Source organism: Chrysemys picta, chromosome 6 (assembly GCF_011386835.1).
Source record: "Chrysemys picta bellii isolate R12L10 chromosome 6, ASM1138683v2, whole genome shotgun sequence".
NCBI classification, from domain to species: Eukaryota; Metazoa; Chordata; order Testudines; family Emydidae; genus Chrysemys; species Chrysemys picta.
Window position 1 is genome coordinate 121,873,011 of NC_088796.1, and position 26,200 is coordinate 121,899,210.

At 41.8% G+C, this 26,200-nt stretch overlaps 1 protein-coding gene and 1 long non-coding RNA gene across 3 annotated transcripts in view; both read right to left on the reverse strand.

Moving 5' to 3' along the window:
- The window catches only part of LOC135972291 (uncharacterized), a 104,485-nt gene extending 103,577 nt beyond the window's left edge, over window positions 1-908 (reverse strand). Inside the window, exon 1 of the long non-coding RNA XR_010588717.1 lies at window positions 347-908. This is a non-coding gene — a long non-coding RNA (uncharacterized LOC135972291). The remainder of the gene's footprint in view (window positions 1-346) is intronic.
- An 11,868-nt stretch (window positions 909-12,776) lies between these two features.
- LOC135972292 (E3 ubiquitin-protein ligase Topors-like) overlaps window positions 12,777-26,200 on the reverse strand; it is a 45,353-nt gene continuing 31,929 nt past the window's right edge. The window contains exons 1-3 of one of the 2 annotated variants that reach the window (XM_065549749.1): window positions 25,664-25,930; window positions 24,981-25,143; window positions 12,777-16,110 (exon numbers count right to left, since the gene is read on the reverse strand). In XM_065549749.1, the coding sequence (XP_065405821.1) occupies window positions 14,440-16,104 (1,665 nt within the window). In that variant the 5' untranslated portion in view covers window positions 16,105-16,110; window positions 24,981-25,143; window positions 25,664-25,930 and the 3' untranslated portion in view covers window positions 12,777-14,439. Of the gene's footprint in view, window positions 16,111-24,980; window positions 25,144-25,663; window positions 25,931-26,200 lie in introns of those variants that run through there. The other variant, XM_065549750.1, reaches the window with a different exon arrangement.

A 26,200-nucleotide genomic window follows, 5' to 3' on the forward strand; every position in this document is an offset into this window, starting at 1 on the left:
CTATGTTGCGTGCCTTACTCTAAAAGAAAAGCCATTCTGGGTGAAAATGCATGTTCACTCTTATGTAAAACATATCACTGTTGCAATGGAAAATGAAGGCTCAGATCCTGCCACTACTTACATATGCCATGAACTTCACTTCCCTGAGTAGCCTCCTTGAAATCAACTCACATTAATAACGTTAACACATAAGTGTCTGCAGGATCAGGGCCTAATCTGCAGACGTACTCTCCCCGTTCTCGGTGTGCATCCCTCACCACATTGCAATGTTATCAGTTTCTCAGTAGTGCCAGCTGTGAAATAGCACTTCCTGCCTGTCAGGGGGGGTGTACCACTCACCGCTTACCTGGCACCTCCTCCTGGGCACTCTGGGGAGTATCTCTTGAGGCCGACACTCCTTCCTGTAGTCATGTGCCATCATACTGCCTCTCTCTCAGGTCTACAGTTCCTCTCTCTCCTCCCTGGAACTGCAGTGTCCTCTTCATGACTCAGCATTCCCCCTCCCAGGGTATATCAAAGTCTTTCCTTCAGCAATCCTAGGCAGTCTTCCCATTCACCACCTCAGGTGCCACTCCTTCAGTGGCTGGTAGGAGACCCCAGGCCCGCCCTCTGCTCTGGGTTCCAGTCCCAACACCCTCAGCCCAGCAGCTCTGGGCTTTACTCTCTCAGCCCTCACTGCTCCTTCCCCGGACTGGTTCTTACCACTCCTGGTTCCCCAACTTTCTCTGGGAGGACCAGCTCTAAACTTGCCTCCCAGGGCCTGACTACTGCCTTTTCCCAGCAGCAGCCTCCAAACACATCTTCCTCTTCCCAGGGAGTAACAGCCTCTATCTGTTGGCAGCTTCCTGCCCAGCTGAGCCTGCTTGCACTCAATCCTTGCTCCCTGGCTCTTCCTCCAGATGCAGCCTGTGGAGTTAATCAGTCTACCTAGCCACCTGAATCCCTTCCAATCTTGGGGTGGTGGACACCCTATTACACGGCCCCTGCCCTGAGTATGTATATGTATTCCTTTGCATAATTCTGGGTCATACTTGGGGAGAGGGATAGCTCAGTGGTTTGAGCATTAGCCTGCTAAACCCAGTGTTGGGAGTTCAATCCTTGAGGGAGCCATTTAGGGAACTGGGTAAAAATCTATCTGGGGATTGGTCCTGCTTTGAGCAGGTTGGACTAGATGACCTTCTGAGGTCCCTTCCAACCCTGATATTCTATGATTTTACAGTATGAATTCCTTGTTTCCCTCAAACACTTTACACATGCAATAAAGGCCTTTCTTAAATGATATACAAGGTTGTTTTAATTAAAGTGTTTGCATCAACAAAGCACCATTTATGCTAATCTGCAGAATTAAGGTCTTCAGTATGAGTTGTAGCAATGTGTGTAAGAATAGGCAGTTTAGAAAGAGATGCTAAAATAAAAGTTCAATATGATGAACTGTTTCATTAGAAGTCCTATCATGATTCATGACCTTAACCTTTTTGAAAAATTTAATGCCAACCTGAGACTGAATATAGATACCTTACAGCATTGTGAATCAGAACTTCAGTGTGAATTAGTGTTTCCTGGAATTTCAGGAGATTTTTATTTTATTTCAGAAGCAACAGGTTACTCTGGAAATGGAGAAATGTTTCATATCCACAAGAGAGAAGTGGAGTATAGTATATGGCGGGGGGGAGAAGACACAAAACGCACACACATAAAATTGCTGTCTAAAATAGGCAGAATCTACCCCAGTTCAGCAAAGCACTGCTTAAGTTTAAGCACACTCCTGGATCACATTGAAATCAATGAGACTTAAGCATGAAATTAAAATTAACAGTTGTGGTTAAGCATATGCTTAAGTATTTTGCTGAACTGAGGCCATGGAGAATTCTAGAAACCACCATGACCATAGTAATTTATGGCCAAAGTTGCATATATGAATGGGTGGACCAGAATTTTTCCCTTTTTCAGTGCCAAAGACAACGTATAATTTGTTACCATTGGGATCTGGAATATCAATAGAATCAGATATGATGGTATCATTTGCAAGGAACACTTTGATATGTAAGGGGCTACGTTCATTGTATCTAATGGTCAAACAAACATGTTCTTTTGTCTTTTAAGAAGCCAGTGCAAGAGGTAAGCGTAAATGCCCTTGTTCTCTGTCAGTGGGTAAAAAGAACAGGAGGACTTGTGGCACCTTAGAGACTAACAAATTTATTAGAGCATAAGCTTTCGTGGGCTACAGCCCACTTCTTCGGATGCATATATCCGAAGAAGTGGGCTGTAGTCCACGAAAGCTGATGCTCTAATAAATTTGTTAGTCTCTAAGGTGCCACAAGTACTCCTGTTCTTTTTGCGGATACAGACTAACACGGCTGCTACTCTGAAACCTGTCAGTGGGTAGTTTGTAACTATGTACCAGCAGATAACAGGCAACAACACTACTATCAGCTCTGTGTTCTACGGGCCAGATCCAGAGCAGGTGTATATCAACATAACTCCATTGATTTTACCAGCCAAGGATCGGGCCCTAAATCTCCCATAAGCAAGTTTTTCCCCCCAATGTTAAGGAAATTCAAAGGGTACACATTAGTTTGATACTGCTTCCAGGTAATGTGCTCAGGCATCTGCACTGCCAAATGAAAGGCATGATTCTTAGGTGTCACCAACTCATTTATATTAGCATATTTTCACTTTCCAGAAATACATTTGTCTCTTTATTACATCCTATGGTTGTAAAGTTCATACCTGCTGATGGCAGGAGTACTGTAATTTCCATGTGCAAAATAGATTCTATACCACTAGAGAATGGTAGGGAGAGAATATGGCTTTGGTTATGTTATTGGTTTCTTTTACTGTCAACAAGGAGAGAAAAGGCAAATGATCTTTGGAAATCTATATTTTTGCGCAACTAATTCAGCATCTCTTCGAGCCTCTGCTTTGACGGCGTGGATTTGATGGCGTTCCATATGGGTACATTTAATCATGTTTATCGCCCCATTGCCTCTATTGGCAATAACTTTTCTAAATCAAATGTTTTAATCAAAATCGGTGACCATTCTGAGATGGGTGGAGAAGCTAAACGCTTTGCTATTTTTTGCTAGAGTGTATTTTATTGCTGAAAGTGTTTGGTCCGATTGCTTTTCCATTCATTTCTTTCTATATATCTGCAAGATGGGAAACAGAAATATCCCCCAAGCTGTGTGTAATTATAGCCAACACTTTGCCAGCCACCCACGTTGCATATTTTCAAAAGGTCCCAACCTCCCAGGGAACTCTATTTGGGCAGAACTTTGTGTCCACTGAAAATTCTACTGAATTCAACAATACTTCCAGTCATGTTATTTTCACAAGACAATTATTGCTAAATATATGACCACAAATATAATTTCACCCAGATACATTACCTGTTCATCTATCCTCAAATGATCTCTGCTGTGGTGGATTCCTGAACCTGGAATATGTCTCATTTAGAGCCCCTCCCAACTGAGATTGGGACCCCCATTGTGCAAATGCATAGTAAGAGACAGTCTCTGCCCTGAACACCTTACAATCTCAATAGCCCAAGGTCACATAGCAGGTTAGCAGAAGAGGCAAGATTAGAATCCAAAACTCCGGATTCCTGGTTCAGACAATGTTAGAAATATCCCCCAGGTTATGTCTGTCTCCCCTCTTGTACAAAGCTTTGACTAAAGGAAAGGACAAACAAGTAGAGATTGCTCTTTTATCTGTAAAATATAGGTGAGTAAATACTGGACAGCTCTGTTTTTAAATTGGTAGAGCTCCACCAGGGCAAAGGTTTGCCCTGGAAAACAGCTCATTGTAGGACTTGGGGGGCTTGACCATTCCCAATGAGGCACCTCTGGTTTCTCCTAGGATGAACATATCTTTGACATTTATCAGTTACATATGAAGTCATATATTTATCATATATATTTATCCTACAGCCCTTCCGTCCTTCTTGTTCGTGATTATAAGATTTTACACAGCCCTTTAAGTGTAGCTCACGCTTAAATCTGTTTCCTGAATACAGCTATTTCCTTCAGTCAAGGCCATGGGAAATGCCATAGCATTTTTAATGACCTCACATAGTCAAAGCTGTATTTTCTGGCTTATCTGAGAGCATAGCATGAATACTCACTGATCTGGAGGTATGTCACTTGCTGACACACCACAGTATTTCCTTAAGCAGATGGGGCAAGATTTCAAAATCCCACTAGGTGCCTATCTGCATAAAGGTCTCCATACCTTTGAAGATCTGACCTCCGGGCCTCCAGACACATATTGGTCCAGTCCCATACCCTTTAGCTTAGGAGGGCTAATGACAGCACATCACATGTAAGCTTGGTGCAGCACAAAGGCTAACCCAATGTATTGCTGTCCATATCAAGTTAGCTACCTCGTCCTACTTCTTTTGCAAAGGTACCACCTCACATTTATTCAATAAATCCAGCACAAATGAGATAAATCATATCGTGTTCATTTTGGTCCCATGTCCCACTAAAGTTCAATGCTCCATAATACTTCCTAATCGCACAGCTTATTTGCAGGGATACTAGACTACATCTGTATGGCTTCGAAAGGGGATTACAGTCAGCTTGGGGGAGGAGGGAAGATGGATTATTTTGGGGGTGGGGGCAAAGGAGAGGAATTTAAACTGTCACCCACCTATGTCTTTAGAAAGGTTATAATCAAGGGGGATGCCAGCAATCCTGGGGCCTTCAAATCAGCATCCTGCTCTGTGATTAATTATTATTTGTATTTCAGCAGCATCGGGAGGCCTCAGTGAGATCAGGGCCCACTTTTGCTAAGTGTTGCACAGATGCAAAATCAGAGACGGTCCCTGTTCCAAAAAGTTTGCAACCTAAGATCTTGATGCTGCAAAGGTTTACGCACCCTTGCTTAACTTTAGTTGAGTTAAGTGGGACTACTCATGTGCATAAAATTAAGCAGATGCAGAAGTCTGAGGCCTGTAATTATGAGGCTGATAGCATAGTACTTTGTTAACTGTGGTCTTGTTCTTTTATCTGAAACAGCCATATACAGATAAGCCCTGCCCTGCCCCCGCAAAAGGCTGAAATGTGGGAACAGCGGAGGGGCTGTGTGTTTCTGTTGCTTGAGGCACTGCCTCCAGCAGCTCCCATTGGCCAAGGATCCCCGTTCCCGGCCAATGGGAGCTGCTGGGGGCTCTGCCTAAAGTAACAGCCACACACAGCCCCCCCCTTCCCCATGTTCCAGCCTCTTCCTGGAGCTGCGCAGGGCAGGGCAGGCAGGGTGCCTGCCCTGCTCCCAGTGCACGTCCGGATGCCGCTCTGGTAAACACTGGGGGAGCTGCGAGGGCCACAGAAAATCACCCCGCAGGCTACGTGTTTGAGACTCCTGCTCTAGAATCATAGAATGGCAGGGTTGGAAGAGACCTCAGGAGGTCATCTAGTCCAACTCCCTGCTCAAAGCAGGACCAATCCCCAGACAGATTTTTGTCCAAGATCTCTAAATGACCCCCTCAAGGATTGAGCTCCCAACCCTGCGTTTAGGAGGCCAATGCTCAAACCAGTGAGCTATCCCTCCCCTCCCTAATATATGTTTTTATTGGCCAAACATTGTCTTTTCATATCCTGCTGGAGATCTTTGTGGGTGGGGCATTTTGGAAGCTCGCAGAACATTCCCGCTCACAATATCTCATTGTACCCTTATTAAACCCATTAAAAATAAACAAACATTCTAAATTCCTCTCTGAACTCAACATTGCCAAACCCTAAATTTCAAAAATTATGAATCAGGCCCTCCGACTATGGCTTAAAATAATGAGCTTTTTAAAAAAGAATAAATTTGATGTTTGGGGTTCTTTTATTTGTCTTCAGCTTTCTGAGTCTTTAGGATGCATTCACTTCATTTTGTCAAGCCTCTACAACTATGAGGGCTAGAAACTTACTATTTTTGTTTAATAATAGTTGAGATTCTCATGCAATTTCATGATGCCAGCAGCTAAGGGCTTTAAGAAAAGCACTCAGTACTGTGAGACTCCAATGCAATCACAAGAATTGGCAACACTGATTTTAAATGTGATTGCTCTAGAGACAAACATTAGGAAATGCACTTCTTCAAAGACATCGAGTCTGGTAGGGCATCGTAATATTTATGCAGCTGGAAAGTAAAGAACAGAAAATGCATTGACAAAAGAGCCTTATTTTTCTAATTGTTTTCTCCTTTTCACCTGGACTTTGCCTGAATAAAGACTTCAGCATTGATAATATTAATCTAGAGCCTGTAAGAATAAGCATACAAAAGGCCTGTAATATAGAGCAGAACCTCTCTATAATGAGCCCTTCGATGATGGAATTAAATTTGATAGTGAAGTTGAACAAAAGTCTCAAATCATTCCAATGCATTGCAGTATGCACATTGTATTTCTGTTTATAGAGCAATTTTTTTAAGGCCCAGTTCAGGACAGATCTCCATTCAGCACCTCCCACTCATTAACAGAGAGACACTTAAGCACATGCTTAAGGGGTTTCCTGATATGGGACCACACTGATGGAATCTTTCAGGGGTGGGGAGTGGAGGAATGGCTTCACAAGAGAACTAATCTCAATCACAGTTTCACTAGGACGCTTAAATGTAATAAGCATTAAAAGTAATAATATGTATGCAAATGAGGCGTTAAATATCAGTTAAACTGCCGCTCTAGTAATCCTTATATTAAGATGCAAGGCATTGCTGTCATTTACGGCGCCAGCCTGAATTCCTGCGTAACAAAGAGTTTAATTGAAAAGTTCTGTGAAACAGAAAGTCATTCTGGCTGGCAAAGTATTTACACTTCAAATGAGCTGTCACAAATAAGCATTTAAATTAGGTATAATAAAGCAGTTACTAAAGGTTAATTACTAGTTAATAATAATATATATATATATATATATACACACACACACACACACACACACACACACACACTTGAGCAAGCATGGAAGAAAGGACAAACCAGTTGCTTTGCTGTTATCTCAGAATTATACAGGCAATAAAGTTGGATTAGCATTTTAATATATTTAAAGTTTATGGATTTAGTGGTAATATTCTGAAATAACTTGCCAATCAGTAATTCATCTGAAATGCATTGTAATTACATTTATTAAGATCAAATATTTTGGCAATAATATGGATGTGAGATGATAGATAAAAATTAGTAAAATTTGCCAGCATGAAAACCCAACCACATTTAAGTGCTAACAATGAGTATGAGAGAATCTGAAAAGTTGTTTAAACTAGTCCTGATAAAATAAGATCTGTCCTGAATCTTCACCTGTCTTTCAAATTGAATTATTTGAAATTGTAAGATGCTCATATAATTTTTAAAGCATTTTTAAATGCTTCTCTATTTTTTCCTGTTTCATCCCACAGTGGAAGCAGAAGTGTCAAACATCTGCACGCACATCTGTTCCCAGATAATTTCTGTCTCAATCCAAACCACAGAGTACATCATATTTCTTGAAAGAAGCTGGTCCTTGCTCTATCGGAAATCAGATTTTTGTAGCTTGAGATTCTTTTTTCAGAAAGAGGGAAATGAAATCGGTCCCTGGGTAGTCTGTGCTGTTTAGCTTAGTAGCCTTCAAAGGGGAAGATAACCCAAACAACATTGGTGGGGAAATTGAGAATGTATGTGCTCATGTGTGAGAGAGAGATAAACAGCAAGATCACTTCTGAGCAGATACTTGCAGGGAAAACAAGTACTTTAAGAATGATAGCTTGCGACACTGGGGACACCACAATGGGGGGAAATGGGGCAATTTTGGATGGGAAGAATATTCTAATTTAGATTTTTAGATCTCTTCAGCATAAATTGTGAGGAGTCAGGTCCTGATTCCTCCAGGAACTTAAGCAGATGCCTAACTTTACTTTTCATTTCACTGGGGCTACTCGTATTTAAAATTAAAGATGTGCTGAATGAGAGGAGGTCTAAAAAAACCCACCACATAATTGAAACTCAGTGGGACATGTGCTCCTTAGGTGCAGCTCCACAGAGATAGCTAGGAGTCTAACTTCCATGTTTGCAGTGTTATTGTAGCAGTGTTAGTCCCGGGACATGAGAGAGATATGGTACGCAAGGAAATATCGTTTATTGGACCAACTACTGTTGGTGGAAGGGACTCGCTTTTTAGCTTCACAGAGCTCTTCTTCAGGTCTAGGGAAGGTAACCAAAGTGTCTAAGGATACGTCCACACTTACTTCCTGGTTCGGCGGCAGGCAATCGATCTTCTGGGATCGATCCCGGAAGTGCTCGCCGTCGACGCCGGTACTCCAGCTCGGCGAGAGGAGTACGCGGCATCGATGGGGGAGCCTTCCTGCCGCGTCTGGGGGGAGGGATAGCTCAGTGGTTTGAGCATTGGCCTGCTAAACCCAGGGTTGTGAGTTCAATCCTTGAGGGGGCCACTTGGGGATCTGGGGCAAAATCAGTACTTGGTCCTGCTAGTGAAGGCAGGGGGCTGGACTCGATGACCTTTCAAGGTCCCTTCCAGTTCTAGGAGATGGGATATCTCCATTAATAAAAAAAAAAAATCCGTGGTAAGTTCGGACTAAGGTACTTCGAATTCAGCTACGTTATTAACGTAGCTGAATTTGCGTACCTTAGTCCGAAGTGGGGGGTTAGTGTGGACCAGGCCTAAGCCAAATACAATTGGGACATATTGTTAAGCATAAGGGGTTCACACATGCTGTAGGAGACCACTTTAACTGAAGTGGGTAATTAAGGCTTAGCAGGCAGGTGGTGTGTTACAAATTGTAGTAATGAGCCATAAAACCAGAGTGTCTGTTAAATCCAGTATCTAGCAGATTTATTAATTTAATTTCTCAGGCTAATCTTTTGAAGGTCTTGCACAAGTTTCCTTTTGAGACAAGGACTGAAAGGTCAGACAGAATCACTGGTTTGTGAAAAAGTGTTCACCCATAGGTGTTTTCCCCTTTTTTCATTTTTCTGTGTGAGTTCATTTAAGAGCACAGTCCGGTTTCACCCACATCGTTGTGTTGGGGGATTTGATGAACTGAAAGAGAGTCACCACATGTTGAGATAGGCATGTGCAGGATCCATGGATCTTGAAAGGTGTATTGCAGTGGGTATTGATCATCATAGCAATGGAAATATGTCTGCAGGTTTTTCATCAGTTGTTCTGGCAGGGTCTGGTACTGCTTTGAGTTAGAGTGTCCTGGTCTGTGGGGAGTGTAATTCTGATGATGATCTTGGTGAGGCTTGGGAAAGATTTCTTTCAGGACATGGTCCACATTAAACATGGATTGTAATTGTTTGATGATACCCCAAATGTGTTCCAGTGTGTGCTGGTAGGCGACAATTAGTAGTATGAAGTCAGTGGGTTTCCCCCCCGTACTGAAGTAGGTTGTCCCAGGGTATTTGGGTGGCCTGTTCCATGATGCGATCTACTTCTCTGATGGAGTGTCTTTGTTTGGTGAAGGCAGTTTTAAGTGTGTATCCCGGACTTTCTCTTTGAAGCAAATTATGTAATATCTGGGTGCCTGACTATAGATAAAAGATTTCTTGGTGTGTCTTGATTCATGAATTTCTTGTAGTCATTTTATTTAGCTTAGACATGCTCAGTACTGTTAGCATTTAAGCCTTTTTGTCAGTCTGAGATAGACTTTTGGGTTTGACATTTTTGATACTAAGATGCGTAAACAAAGGACAAAGTCTGTGTATGTTGCTTCTGCCTAGTCAGATGGATTTGTTAGTACAATGGGAACAGATAAGAGCAGTTAAAGTGTTATTCGAGAACACACTTTAAGATTGCCTCAACCCCTATCTCAAGGCAAGGTCAAGCAACCAGTCAGGATGGGCTTGGGGGAAAAATTATAAAACACTAAAAGACCAAAGAAATGCCTGTCCCTGACCGCAGTACAATCTCACTCCTCCCATGGGATACCAAAGAGGTAGGACGAAGACCCCAGACCCAAAATGGAACATGACCCTAAGTTGTAAGGGGTGGGACTGTAGGTGTGCATTGCAGGTATATTTGGGCCTGTTAAAAAGGAGGAGGGAGGATAGGGAATGGGGAAAATGGGAATGGGGACACAGGCAAGGCTCTGTGGCATCAGAACTGGGAAGGGGGACACGGGGTAAAGGCTCTGTGGTGTCAGAGCTGGAAATGAAACACCGGGAAACAGACTGCCGGCGTGTAGAGCTATGGACATGTTTGCCAATAAATATCGCATTGCCTGCACTTCAGACTTCCAGTATTCTGCTTTCTGTCTGCATGACAAAAACCAGGGGAGGGGTGAAGGGAAAGCCTTCTAACAGTTACCTTCCCCAGACCTGAAGAAGAACTTGCTGAAGCTCAAAAGCTTGTCACTGTCACAAACAAAATTTGGTCCAGTAAAAGACATTGCCTCACCCACCTTGTGTATCTCATTGATTTCAATGAAAGTTAGAAGTATAAATACTTTCTGTGGATCTGGGCCTGAGGCACTTTAGGAAGTCCCACTCTCAGTCATGAGAGATCGCGCTGTTCCAGAGACAAAGATCAAACAACACCCTCACCTCACTGCTACTCCTAAGAAGGCCAGACCTATGGATAACATTTACTTTTGTGATGGATTCTGTTCTAGTGGCAATGTCTGTTGGTGGAAGGAGAGATGACAAGAGTGGTTTTGGCTGCAGTCCACAAACAGCATTCAGTTACAGGGAAAGCAAAATAGCTTTGAGAATACCAAGTAAAACTGTATATAAAACAACTAAAATACTTTCAGGTGCTTTCAGGGAAGACCCAAAATTCACGTAGTTGTTTTCCATATGAGTAGTATGGATGCATGCATCTCTTCATTCTTTTCATCACAGAGATGCTAAAGATAAGCAACATCTCTAGCCTCATAACACTGGAATGGAACATCAATTTGTGCTTTTGTAGCTGGTGGAGGCATTGCACGATTGTTATTGATACTGTTGTGTGAGGTACAATATTTCTTGACATTATTTGATGGTCCAAGGGATAGGGCAGTAGTCTATGTTGTGGAAAACCCAGGTTTAATTCCCCGTACTGCTAAAACTTGCTCTGTGCATAAATTCCCCACCTGCAAAATGGGCATAATACTTAGATGTGGTCAGAGAAACTTTTGATGGAGCCATATTGTCAGAATATGTAGTTCTGTCAAAAATCACAACACTTTGCACAATCAAGTCGATTTTGTGGGAATTTCAGTTTGGAAAAAAAAAATGGATAAAAAGTTCCAACAATGTCAAAACATCCCATTTCCACATTTTCACAGTAATTTTTGTTGTTGTTGTTGTTTTGAAATTACTTTAAAAAAAAAAAAACATACTATAATACAAAACAAACAAAAAAGGCAAAGGTCTAATGCCCTGATTGCCACTCTAACTGCATCAAATAATGAGAAGACACACTCAAAGCCAGGCAACAATATCAATAAAAGGCATCCAGTTTTGTGACAAAGAAACATTTTGATTAACCCAAAACATCGTTTGTAATTTTCCTTCATGGAGAATTTTGAACTTTTGAGGATTTATTCCTATTTGTGACAAAGCCAAATTTTGAAATCTCAAAATTTTTCATGAAGCAGAACTTCTGTCCTTCACCCAATCTCACAGGGGTTTTGCGAGAATAAATATTTAAAAGATTGTGTGGTGATCAGAGACTACAGTAATGGGGCCATAAGTACCTAGATAGATTCTGGATCAGAGTTGGACAAGATCTCTGAATTATTCCCTTGCTTTTCGTTGAAGTCTCCAAAGAAGAAATATGGCATCAAAAAACCTTTTCTGAACTGGAATCTGATGCTCCTGAGGTTCCATGTAAATTATAACTGGCTCTGGATGCATGAACGTTATTCCGTAAACCTTCTTTCTCTGCAGATGTTGAAGAGATGGAAGAATCTGAATTTTCATTGAAAACAACAGGACACTTAATGAGCAGTTCAATCTTACCCCATTATGCTGTAGGGAGATTACATGAAACTGGTGAACAGATGTAAAAAAATGAAGCGTATAATGAAGTGAGTGATGCTGTATGATATTGACAAGTTTCTGGCTCATCACATCAGCTAAATTAATATAGTCTGTTAACCAACTGTCTATGATTATCACACAATACCCTTACTTCCCATCATAACCATGGGATTACATTTTTGAGACTGGTTGGGTTTTTGCAGGGGAAAAAATAGCAGAAATAATTCTGTGGCATCCAGAATTAAGAATATTTTAACAAGCATCCCCACGTGATACAGAGATCTTCTGAATTGAATTATACTATGACTTTAAATTTTTCAAGGGCTATTATTGCTGTGTTAGTTACTCTCCTTACTTTAAATAGTTTCATCAGCTAATAAACAATTCCCTGTTGAGTTTGTGATCCCATAATTTAATGATGCAGTGTTCTATTCCCTTGTGTTGAGATGGCTCTCTGAACATAAGCTCGTGTTTGACCTTCCCTTCCTTTAGACTGGGGAAAGGAAGTATTTCTCAAACTTAGAATGTCAAACTCACTGTCAGCTTTTTTGGTGTGGACAAACGGAAATGCCACTTACAAAATGGACATGCCACTTTCTTTTAGGTGTAGAAGCAAAGAGAACCTATGAAAGCAGGAGTCCAAAATATCTACAACGTGTATTCTCTCAAAGCAGATGGAGCATTTAGTGTCTGAAGATGTGTCAACTGGTACAGTCTGGTTTAAGTATCAGAGGGGTAGCTGTGTTAGTCTGGATCTGTACAAAGCAACAGAGAGTCCTGTGGCACCTGTTAGTCTTAAAGGTGCCACAGGACTCTCTGTTGCTTTTTAGGCTGGTTTAAATTATTCTTCCCAATGATGGGTGAAAAGCTGCTATCAGCTATAAGCTCCTTATTTGGTGATTTCATGATCATTAAAAGAAGTCAATAGGCTTCCTGTAGACTTCTTTTGACTAAAACTGTAGTATGAATTACTACAGTGATATATTCCTACAAGCTGTCCTGTGTAATGAACAGAGTTGGGTCAAAGTGTGATGGGGGGAAAAAACAGGGTGATGAACTTGGTCCTCTAACATTTGTGGAGATCATATTATTTATTTCTGAATAGCTGCACAATAGTGAAATGTTCATGGATCTTGGAAGTAACAAGCATTTTAGCACAAATATTTTTTTCACCTGAATATTTGTACAGAACTTTGCTCTCTTATTCACAGTACTTTCATTTACAAAAACTCCACCTTTCTGTCCCTCCATCAGGGAGCAGAAAGAATACCAAATGTACTAAGGGTGGGATTCACAAAAATATTTAGGCCCCCAAATCCCATTTTTAGGCACCGCTATGATCCACAACACTCCCATCCAGCAGCTGCCTAATCCTGTAGATGGCTAGGCTCTTGGCACCTATTTTTTTGCGATAAAAGTTCCCTATGCACATGTGTTTGACCTTCTGAGCATGCACACTGCTGCCTTGCTCTAGGCCCCCTAGGGCTCGTCTCCCACCTAAGCCCCAGAGCAATCCATGAGCTGGAAAAGATATGTTCATCCACCTAAGTCATATGTGGGGCCCAATCTGGTAGGTCTGTTCAAAGGCAACCTAACTGCACAGCACCTCCCTTATAACATGTAACCTACAGGTTAGGGTATTCACATGGAATGTGGGATACCGCTCCCAGCTCATGTCCCCTCTGTATCTCGTTAGGAGAAGGGACCTGAACAGTAATCAGCCTCCTCTCAGGTGAGTGCCCTACTCACTGGGCTAAGGAATAGTTTGATACTCAGTCTCTCCTATTGAAGTTGTTCCACTCTAATTAAATAATTGAATAGTTAAATATTAATTGGGCCAGATAAATAGCTAGAATGGCTCGATAGGAAATGGAAGCTGTAGGCTGTAGATTCCATTTACTAGCTGTCTACAGAGGCCTACAAGTGCCAGTTATCCAAGACAACCCCAATTTATTTTCAAAGAACAGTCTAATTTTCAGGTCAGATCTTCTCTTAACAATATAATTAGAATAGGTTTACCTGAGAAAAAATTGATTTTGTGGAAACTACATTTGCGATGGAAAATATTGACAGAAAATTCCAAACCAGCTCTGTTCGTGAGGCTACTTTAGCATGCAATAGGAAGCACAAAAGGCATGCATGCCCCTGAACAAAGAAATGAAACAATGAAGGAGAGAAATAAACTAGTATGGTTCCATGGCAAGTTACAAGAAGCCACATCCAAAGAATTAGCCTTCTACTACCCTCCCCTCCAAAATAATAATCATTAAGCCCAAATAAAGTCACTAGGAAGCCACAAACTATGGCAAATGCATATTAGTTATGAAATGAAAGGTGTGATCATCAGGAATGTTTTCTCTAGCTTATCACTAGATTCCCATTATAATATTTTAAACACACGCTTTTCAAATATAACAATTTATCAGTTTGATTATAGTGAGTATCATCTCAACCAGAGAAGAACATGATGAGTTTCCTCACAGCTTTATCACTATGATTTATGATCTTCTGATACATGGGAAGCACCCACTGTCCCTTTTCTTAGTGGAGCTGCTTGGCAAGTTGTCTGTGGAAGAGGGTGATTCCCCATTGTTAACAATTTCTTCTCCTTGGGACAGAAGCTGCACACTCTTAACTGTCTCTGCTACGTTGGACCGAATCAACTCAAATATAACTGGCTCTTCGGTTTTGGCCTGAATCTGCTTGCTGTTATCTATTTCTTCTGCTTCTGACTGAACATGCTCAGTGATATGGACAACCTCTCTTTCAGGCTGAAACTGCTGGGGTAGGGGAAGTGTATCGTGTCTTTGATTATCAAACTGGCCATCACTGGAAACAGTCAAACATCCAGCACCATGACTGTTGCTAGAGCTGGGGTCCCTTATAGGCTGCATCTTCTCTTCCTCTTTTTCCCCGTCATGTTTAGTCTCTGCAATATTGGAGAATGGCTCAAAAGTGTCAGCCATGCTCTCAGCTAGTGAATAAACGATGCAGTTGTCTAAAGGAGAGTGATTATTAGCCTCATCAGAGTGTGTGTGCATCTGAAACAACCTCTGTAAATGGTCTCTCCTGACAAATTCTCCATCAGAGGAACCAAGAGTGGAAACCAAGTCATCAACAGCCTGTTCTAAACTGGAACACGTTGATCCTGGGATTTCATCATCCCACAATTCCTCATCGTTACTGGCTATTGATTCACCATCATCATCGTCTTGGAAGTCCTCTTCCTCCTCTGAAGATGTAGTAAATGAAGAATAAAACTGGTATCCCTCTTCATGAAGAAGAAAGGGAATATCATAATGGGCTCGCCAGTCATATGCCTTAATGTTGAATGGAGATCGGGCAAAATTGATGAATTCATGAAGGAAGTGATTAGTATAATACAGCAAGTGAGGTTGTAAGATATCAGCAAAGGCCTGACTTTCCAGATCATAATGAGTCATGTTGTGCAGGATGATATGCTGTATATCATTGACCAAAGACACATGAGTGCCACACAGTACTCTTAATTCACGCTTGAGCCATGGAACTAATCTGTGGAGGCGGCAGGGATTGCGGTGGAAAAAAGCTGCTGAAATATCCCGGTAGAAACCTCCAGCTTGGACATTCCTCACCCACACTCCAGATCGATACAGAGCTCTCCTGAACTTAATTGTAACCTGCTCCCGTATTTGCCCCAATGATATTCCCCCGGGGTGAGATGGTCTCCTGATTGCAAACTGTCTCATCAGCTCATCAATTGCTCTCTCCCTCACTCGAGATGGTGGACCTGAAAAGCCATCATGCAGGATCCCATGGTCTGGTGGAGATTCAGGCCTTTGAGCAGAAGTTGACCTTACCTCAGACATGGCAGAGGATCTGTTCTCCATGGGTAGAATATATTCCGCAAAATCATTGTCAGCCTTGATACTGTGGAAGAACGAATGGAAATGTTGCTTACAGAGTGGGCACTCAGCTTTCCTTTCCGACCATTCCTGTATACAAACAAAACAGAATCCATGGAAGCAGGGATTTAAGTAAGACACATTTTGGATTCTCTCCAAGCAGATAGGGCATCTTGAGTCTGAAGATCCCTCTGCTGCCACTGGAACATCCTCACTGCTTGTCTCGGCTATGGATGAAAAGCTGCCATCAGATTTAAATGCTTCATTTGAGGATGCCATGATCTACTGAAAGAGAAAAAAAGAAGCCAATCAGTAGGATGAGTTTATGGTAGACTTGTTTGACTCAACTTTTTTTGGCCAGAATAATGGGATGAATTGCTTTATTTTGTACTACCACTGCACCTGGCCTCTAAGTATGACATAGTCCAGAGACCATATATCCCCTCATCAGGCCCTGCTGACTTAAAGACATCTAATTTATCAAAATATTCTTTAACATGTTCTTTCCCTATTCAGGCTTCTCTTCGCTCTCCTTTGTACTTAATATTAATTGTGTTAAGCATCTGGTAACCTTTTTTGTGATGACAGAAGCAAAACAGGCATTCAACACCTCAGCCTTCTTGGTGTTGGCCAATATTAACTCTCCTTCCTGCTAACTAGAGGACCTATACTTTCCTTCATCTTTCTCTTGCTCTTAATATAGTTATAGAACCTAATATTTTTGCTTTCTATGTCCCTTGCTAGGTGTAACTCATTTTGTGCCTTATATTTTCTGATTTAATGCCTACATGTTTGTGCTACTCTTTTGTATTTATCCTTGGAAATATGGATGAATTGCTACTTTTTGTAGAATTTCATATTGGCATCTATTTTTCCTATCTGTTCTTCACATTGGGATAGTTTGATGTTGTACCTTTAATATTGTCTCTTTCAGAAACTGCCAGCTCTCCTGAACTCCGTTTTCCCTTAGATTTTCTTACCATGGGACCTTACAGATCAGTTCTCTGAGTTTGTTCAAGTCTGCATTGTCCTTATTCTGCCGCCTGAACTCCTTCCTTTCCTTAAAAAAATGAAATCTACCATTTCATACTCACTTTCATTCATGATCACCTTCATGTCTGCAACCAATTCCTCCCGTTTGTCAGAAGTAAGTCTAAAATAGTTGTCCGCTTGGTTACTTACCTGTGACTGCAGCATAGACATGCCTTAAGAATTAATTCACACCGTACCACTAGAGAGTAATGCCTGAGATCAGCATTCTTGGGAGGGAACAGAAATAGTAAGCAACAATTTACATTACATAATGCTCACCAGTTAAAGGGAAGGATCAAGGCAACCCATATTTTTTGTAAGTTCTCCAAAAACTGATTCTGTACTCAAAGAGTAATTCTGAGGAGGCCATGTTATACATTTCTTACATGAAAAAGAGAGGCAGAATCTTTGATTAAAGTACAAAACGCAACTCATCCTTAACTATGGAGTCACTACCAACATCTCCTTAATAAGGAGACTTAAACAAGTTGAAAGGTTTTGTAAATATTTTACCTAGAGGTAATTTGTAAATGTTATTTCCTTTTCTTTTCTTGTCTCTCTTTTTCACTCCACTCTGTGATTTTTTCCTTCATAAAGTATGTCTCCTTTTTTTCTCTCACGTCATCATCTCTCTATTGATCTCTTATTATAGGCCTAGGGATCCATGTTTCGTGTGTTGCCCAAGACCAACAACATTCTGATTGGATCTTTTCGATGATGTCACAACCACACACCAGCTCACAATGATGGCATGGCTAGAACCTTGTTGCTAAACATTCAAAAGCATAACATAATAAGGGGGGGTTTTTGGAGAGGGGCAAACTGGCAATTAAAGAGGGAATGGAAAGAGGTTTTTTTATTTTTACATTATATTATTTCATAGTATGTCAGTAGTAGCATGTAATATGACATGTATGTCATGTCAAGTCACATCAAAATATGGCATGTCCTGTGATGCACTGCTTCTACTGCCATGTCACGAAATACAAAAATAAAGGTAACATTTAAAATGGGGGGAAGGTTTGAAAGTAAAATTGTTTTTAAGCAACATTTCTAAGTTTTTAATTAATGTATTTGAGCAGGAATTTTCACAAATATTGATCCAATTTCACACACACACACACACACACACACACACACACACACACACACACAGATTTGTTAAATGGAATTTTCTGATCAGCTCTAACAGTGACATCCCCACTGGGCTGATGGATGATGGAGAGCCCTGGGGAGGAATGATTCCTCTAACTCTGATACTGTTGCAGCAGCAGAAAAGGACAGTAAAAATCTCAGATATGGCCGGGGGAGAACCTTCCCCCTTCCCCCATACTTCAACAGAGAAAGTGGGTTGGGGCAGGGTTGTAGCAGATCCTGCTGACAGTAAGGTGGCTCAGTTTCGGTAACTCAGTCCAGAATCGCAAGGTTGTGATGTTGGCTCAAAATCAGCTTAGTCCCTTCTCCCTCTGGTCTGTAAGTTTTGCGGTGTGCCTCAGAGAGACAAAGCAAAAACAGAACAAACCACAAACAAAAAACCACACCCTTGATCCAGTTCTCAGGGATAACAAAGGATCTCGCTAAGAGCACTATGTTGGTTCAAGGCCCAAGGGAGACGGGTACAGAGGGATGCTGCAGGTAGCAAGAACAGCCCTTAGAGGAGTCATCAAGAGGCCTGGCTTTCTCCTCCTCTCTTGCTTACAAGGAACAAAGGCAGGCCAACTGACTTGTTTCCTTTATTCTGAAAATAGCACCTCAGCCCTCCACCCACATACCTCCGTTTTCAAAACCACAACCTCAAAGTGACTAATTCAGCCAACAATTAACCTTCTGAAATTAATTAGTCCTATGAGCAGGGACTGCCCTATGAGAAACTCAAGAGGGCTGTTTGGGGAAGTCCAGAGGTCAAAAGACAGAGTCCATCATGGAAAATGTCATGCAGGCTTGATGGCACAGTTGGCTTTGCATTCTCTGGAGAAGCAAGTGATGAGCAAATTATATCCACACTGATGATGAGCACTACCACTGTTTAGCAACACACGTGGGTAAGGAAAGGGAATTTATCATTCTATGAACACTGTAATGAGAACAGGGTCACTTATTCCTTTAGTAACTTAGAGAAGTCTTTGTAGGACTCATGGAAAGACACTCTAATGCTACTTAAATCATGTGATTAGTAAGTGCAAGCCCTGCTTTTCATGTCAGTAGCTATTCATCCCATGTCTTCCTTTCAGAGTGTTAAAATGTTTGTTCCATTTTAAAATAGTGAGGGAACTTTAGTTACAGTTAAGTGAGTGAGGGTAGGAAGATAGTTATGTTTTTATCTTTGTTTAGCTCTAGCTTCTGCCTGCTGGAGACAGAGTTTTAACAAATTTCAAGGGGTTGTGTAATGAACCCTCCTTCACCTGAAGACTGCCCAAAAAAGAGTACAACTCAAGTCTCAGCCAGTAGTAATGAAAAAGCTCATTAGCTATTGAGCTGAAAATGTACCTCAGATTATTTTTCCCAAGTAGTAGAGCACCAGAAGAAGCTGCAACATTCAGGGATGAGATGCAAAGGACTAGATTAGAAAAGGACTGAACCTTCTTCCACCCTTAGCAAAACGAGGAAGTCTGTACTCTAGGAGAGGATCTAAATCCAGATACTAAAAAGACATTTGCATAGGGCTGGAAGTGAGAAGCATGCCAGCTTTTCTATCTCTTCTCCAAGAGTCTTTACAGTAATAGGGAATGTAACTGGATGATTACAGATGTCTTATGTAATGAGTTTTAGAACCACCACTCAAGCTATTAGAGTTTATTGTAAAGAGACAGTGGTTAGAAAATACAATACTTCAGTGGACTAGGCAACATTGGGTAGCTGGAGATGAAAGCTACCATTTAAAAAAAGGCGGTACATTTAGTTTGCTGTTTCTGTAAGAGTAAGCATGACGTGTGATCTAGAGGCTGTACACTGGATGATGGTAAAGGCAGGCACCTTTAAATGCCCAGAGGAGAATCCTGTACTACTGAAGTGAAGTCAGAGCAGGTTTTCTTTTGAGACTCAGTTTCTACCCCGCTTCCCCGCCCCCATTGTCAGCCAGAAGACATCCCCCCCAGTGGAGACAGGAACAATATCTGATAGCTTGTAATAAAGTTGGGATAAAGGTTTGCATTATGTTTGGCTCTGTACTGAAATCTTTAGTCCAAACAACTAAAATTTCAACAGAACTTTGGGGTGGACCAGAGCACAGTGTGTTCTGATAGTCCAATAAGTTCTTTGAATTGCCCATCTCCAACAAGAATGAGGCAACACACCTGTGAATGTTCTCTAATCAGATTTAGGTAAGAATCATTTATATTCTGTCAGTGCAACCCTGCTCCACAGTCTCAGATATACTGGAAGTCTGTGAATTAGAGCTGATATTCCCAGAGAATGTCAGTCATACGCTGCACCACATAAATAGTCAAAGAATTCTCAAGTACAAAGTTCCTCAAAAGGAAAACATCTTGATTCACATATGGTGAAAATGACAGATTGTGCTTCATTGCACCATCTGGAGCAAGTGAGATATAGGTTCAGATCGCCATTTAAGAAGAGGGAAAGTTACAAGGAGAAAGCTTTGGAGGAACAGAAGGTAACTGGTTTTTGAGGACCTCTGGTATTTTTATTGGGCTCAGACGTGTACAAGACTACCCCGTGTTCCCCATCCTCTCCTGATCTTTTGGAAGATGTGAATGGATGAAGAGGGTAATGCTTTGCATCACATACAAGAAGTCTCCGAATGAGCTGCTAGAGACCTTGTTCACCTTCTCTTGACTCTAGTTTAGAGCTTCATGGGACAAGTCCTGGAATGAAGCAGCAGAGGAGAAGCAAATGTGAAGATCTTCCATGTTGTGATGAGCCTTCTGGATTTTGTCTTAAAGGATGGTGGGAAGGCCATGGATGATGGACATGAGGGTCAGACAGATGGACTGCAGCTGCTGGATAGTGGTACAGGACATAGCCAGAGTGTGAGACTCCATCTGCTGTGAAGAATCAGGTTAGCACAAGTTAGGGCAGTGAACAGTATGGTTTCACTCATTTCAAAAGATGACTTAAGTCTCTGAGTGAAGGGCTGGAGAAAGGTCAGAAGGATTCCTCTGAGCAGCAGCATTGGCCTCATTCCCTTTGGGCTTCCCACTGCTCTGGCTCAGTGTTGCCTCTTCATTACAATTCTTCTTATCTATACCCTGCTTGACATATTTGATCTGGGAGAGAGCCAAAAAATTTATGAAAAGCAACGTTGAAGGTTTAGCAATTGCTTCACTACACTCTGGTAGCACAAAGAGAAGAACAGGAGTACTTGTGGCACCTTAGAGACTAACAAATTTATTAGAGCATAAGCTTTCGTGGACTACAGCCCACTTCTTCGGATGCATATAGAATGGAACATATATTGAGGAGATATATACACATACATACAGAGAGCATAAACAGGTGGGAGTTGTCTTACCAACTCTGAGAGGCCAATTAATTAAGAGAAAAAAAACTTTTGAAGTGATAATCAAGATAGCCCAGTACAGACAGTTTGATAAGAAGTGTGAGCATACTTACAAGGGGAGATAGAATCAATGTTTGTAATGGCTCAGCCATTCCCAGTCCTTATTCAAACCGGAGTTGATTGTGTCTAGTTTGCATATCAATTCTAGCTCAGCAGTCTCTCGTTGGAGTCTGTTTTTGAAGTTTTTCTGTTGTAATATAGCCACCCGCAGGCCTGTCACTGAATGACCAGACAGGTTAAAGTGTTCTCCCACTGGTTTTTGAGTATTTTGATTCCTGATGTCAGATTTGTGTCCATTAATTCTTTTGCGTAGAGACTGTCCGGTTTGGCCAATGTACATGGCAGAGGGGCATTGCTGGCACATGATGGCATATATCACATTGGTAGATGTGCAGGTGAACGAGCCCCTGATGGTATGTCTGATGTGATTACATCCTGATGATGTCACTTGAATAGATATGTGGACAGAGTTGGCATCGGGGTTTGTTACAAGGATAGGTTCCTGGGTTAGTGGTTTTGTTCAGTGATGTGTGGTTGCTGGTGAGTATTTGCTTTAGGTTGGGGGGTTGTCTGTAAGCGAGGACAGGTCTGTCTCCCAAGATCTGTGAGAGTAAAGGATCATCTTTCAGGATAGGTTGTAGATCTCTGATGATGCGCTGGAGAGGTTTTAGTTGGGGGCTGAAGGTGACAGCTAGTGGTGTTCTGTTATTTTCTTTGTTGGGCCTGTCTTGTAGGAGGTGACTTCTGGGTACTCGTCTGGCTCTGTCAATCTGTTTTTTCACTTCAGCAGGTGGGTATTGTAGTTTTAAGAATGCTTGATAGAGATCTTGTAGGTGCTTGTCTCTATCCGAGGGATTGGAGCAAATGCGGTTATATCTTAGAGCTTGGCTGTAGACAATGGATCGTGTGGTGTGTCCTGGATGGAAGCTGGAGGCATGTAGGTAAGTGTAGCGGTCAGTAGGTTTCCGGTATAGGGTGGTATTTATGTGACCATCGCTTATTAGCACAGTAGTGTCCAGGAAATGGACCGCTTGTGTGGATTGATCTAGGCTGAGGTTGATGGTGGGATGGAAATTATTGAAATCATGGTGAAATTCCTCAAGGGCTTCTTTTCCATGGGTCCAGATGATGAAGATGTCATCAATGTAGTGCAAGTAGAGTAGGGGCGTTAGGGGACGAGAGCTAAGGAAGCGTTGTTCTAAGTCAGCCATAAAAGTGTTGGCATATTGTGGGGCCATGCGGGTACCCATAGCAGTGCCGCTGACTTGAAGGTATATATTGTCCCCAAATGTGAAATAGTTGTGGGTGAGGACAAAATCACAAAGTTCAGCCACCAGGTTAGCTGTGACATTATCAGGGATACTGTTCCTGATAGCTTGTAGTCCATCTTTGTGTGGAATATTGGTGTAGAGGGCTTCTACGTCCATAGTGGCCAGGATGGTGTTTTCTGGAAGATCACCGATGGATTGTAGTTTCCTCAGGAAGTCAGTGGTGTCTCGAAGATAGCTGGGAGTGCTGGTAGCGTAGGGTCTGAGGAGAGAGTCTACATAACCAGACAAGCCTGATGTTAGGGTGCCAATGCCTGAGATGATGGGGCGTCCAGGATATCCAGGTTTATGGATCTTGGGTAGCAAATAGAATACCCCTGGTCGGGGTTCTAGGCATGTGTCTGTACAGATTTGTTCCTGTGCTTTGTCAGGGAGTTTTTTTAGCAGATGGTGTAGTTTCTTTAGGTAATCCTCAGTGGGATCAGAGGATAATGGCCTGTAGAATGTGGTGTTAGAGAGCTGTCTAGCAGCCTCTTGGTCATATTCCAATTTATTCATGATGACGACAGCACCTCCTTTGTCAGCCTTTTTGATTATGATGTCAGGGTTGTTTCTGAGGCTGTAGATGGCGTTGTGTTCAGCATTGCTGAGGTTATGTGGCAAGTGATGTTGCTTTTCCACAATTTCAGCCTTTGCACGGTGATGGAAGCAATCTATGTAGAAATCTAGTCTGTTGTTTCGACTGTCCGGAGGAGTCCACGCAGAATCCTTTTTTTTGTAGTGCTGGTAGGGAGGATTCTGTGGGTTAGTATGCTGTTCAGAGGTATGTTGGAAATATTCTTTGAGTCGGAGACGTCGAAAGTAGGATTCTAGGTCACCGCAGAACTGTATCATATTCATGGGTCTGGAGGGACAAAAGGAGAGGCCCCGAGATAGGACAGACTCTTCTGCTGGGCTAAGAGTATAGCTGGAAAGATTAACAATATTGCTGGGTGGGTTAAGGGAACTACTGTTGTGGCTGCTTGTGGCATGTAGCAGTTTAGATAGTTTAGTGTCCTTTTTCCTTTGTAGAGAGGCAAAGTTTGTCTTGTAAATGGCTTGTCTAGTTTTTGTAAAGTCTATCCATGAGGAAGTTTGTGTGGAAGGTTGGTTTCTTATGAGAGTATCCAGTTCTGAGAGCTCATTCTTAATCTTTCCCTGTTTGCTGTATAGGATGCTGATCCGGTGGTTTCGCAGTTTCTTTGAGAGTGTGTGACACAGTCTCTCAGCATAGTCTGTGTGATATGTAGATTGTAATGGATTTTTTACCTTTAGTCCTTTTGGTATGATGTAAGGTTCCAGCTTTTGGGCAAAGAAAATATCCAAAAGACAGAACATTTTTTGGACAAACCCCCAGAAAAATAAAAAAGTGCAGAAATACTGTTGCAGTGCCCCATTAGGAGCTGCAGTTTGAGTGCCTTATGATCTCGTTCTTTCTACATCTCTATGATGCATTCTTTATCCCCTTTTGGTGAGGGGGCATCATAGGAGTCCTTGGCCATAGTGCATCATGGGATATGTTGTCCAGCTAGAGAGCCTGGCTCAAAGATTAGGAGTATAAGGTATCTGAATTCTCTCCCCCGTGAGTCAGTGCAATACCATTTTTGAATCAAGATTTGGTGTTGGGTGTTCAGTTTTTCTATTAAATATCAAAGTTTTCCATGAAAGGAGATGCAGTCTGTTAAAAAGTCACTGTCAAAACTCCGGATTTCCATTAAAAGTGATTGAGAAGAAAGTTTTCAGTTGGCCCTAATTAAGATTGAATGCTTTTGATTCTGAAAAAAGAACAGGAGTACTTGTGGCACCTTAGAGACTAACAAATTTATTAGAGCATAAGCTTTCGTGGGCTACAGCCCACTTCATCGGATGCATATAGAGTGGAACTATATGCATTTGTCTAAGACAACTCCCACCTGTTCATGCTCTCTGTATGTGTGTATATATATCTCCTCAATATATGTTCCACTCTATATGCATCCGAAGAAGTGGGCTGTAGCCCACGAAAGCTTATGCTCTAATAAATGTGTTAGTCTCTAAGGTGCCACAAGTACTCCTGTTCTTTTTGCGGATACAGACTAACACGGCTGCTACTCTGAAACCTTTGATTCTGAAGAACCTGAACATCAGGTGGGCCACAAATTTGTTAAGCAGTCTAGTTGTTGCCACCATCCATGCATTTGACACCCTTGTACGAGATCTAGAAAGCAATCAGATGAACGGGATTTCAAATGCATTTTAATAAATAGGCTGCAGCCAGAGACAAATGCTTTAAAGTTGAGAGGATAAAGTACTCCTACCAAGTCAAATGTTTGTTGAAGCTGGAAAAGGCCCTGCTGAGTCATTGGCTCACCATGCTCCATCGTGGTCAGGGAATGCTGGTAAGCTTGGTGGTGGAGCTCAGCTGGTTCTGCTGCTCTACAGAAGCCATTTCTGATCCCTCCAAAGAAGCTGCAAGTTCAGCTGAAGGGAACAAATAAGTTTAGTCATCTGATCAGATTAAAAAGCGAGGCTGTCTGCTAAATAAGTCAACTGGACTCAAATGTGGGTCCGGCTTGGAATTTCTTTCAATCAATTATATAAAAATCTGCAATCAGTTATTCAGACTTAGCAAGGTGTGCATTACATGGCTGAGTCTTAAACGGTTTTGCTTTATGAAACAAAGAAGGTTGTCATTTGCTGCAAGCTATGGGATGTGCTGTTACATGTTGCGGTTTGATTTTTCATACCTCAGTTTTAAAAGGCCAAACATAAAACTATGATTTGATGGGCATTTTGCCAGCTCAGAGCCTGAATCCAATAGCGTAGAGTTATATGATCAAGGATTAGCTTTTTTGTGTTCTGAAGTAGAGCCCTTTGCTATCTTTATTACCTAGTGGAAAGGCTGGGTCATCTAACACAGGAAGACGTTTAGCAGAACTAGGGAAACAGCAATTTTCACTTCCCATTTTTAACAAAGGGAACTGTGAAAATGTATTCTTACCTAGACTCTCATCTGTCATTGGGGGACAGTGGACAATCAACTCTTCAGGCTTCTTCAGCACTGCATCAATGCCACTCATGAGTAACTGACCAATACGTGATCCCATTAGTTTGTTCACAGTGCTGCCTGTCACAGCTGTGGCAGTTTCTATACTGTTGTGGACAACCTCTTTGGCCATGTCTACTGAATGCTTTGCCCCACTGACAGCACTGCAAACTGTAGCCTGCATGGAAGATACCAGCAGCCACCTACAGAAAGAGGACAGAGAAGAAAGTTGACACCAACTCCAAGAACTGAGGTTTAATTCAAATTGAGAGACAAGACCAGCATGTGCTCATCTTTAAAAGAGGTATTTTAATCATTCCTTCCGGGCACTTTCTAGAGCTTTGACCAATACACTTCAATAATTTGTCTTCTGCCTAATTCTGACCAACGGCTAGAATACTACTAGCTTTTGAGAATACGTACTGCCAGCCAACACTGGATGCTATTCTCTTTGGAAACCTCAACTCCACAACTAATTCTCTACAGCTCAAG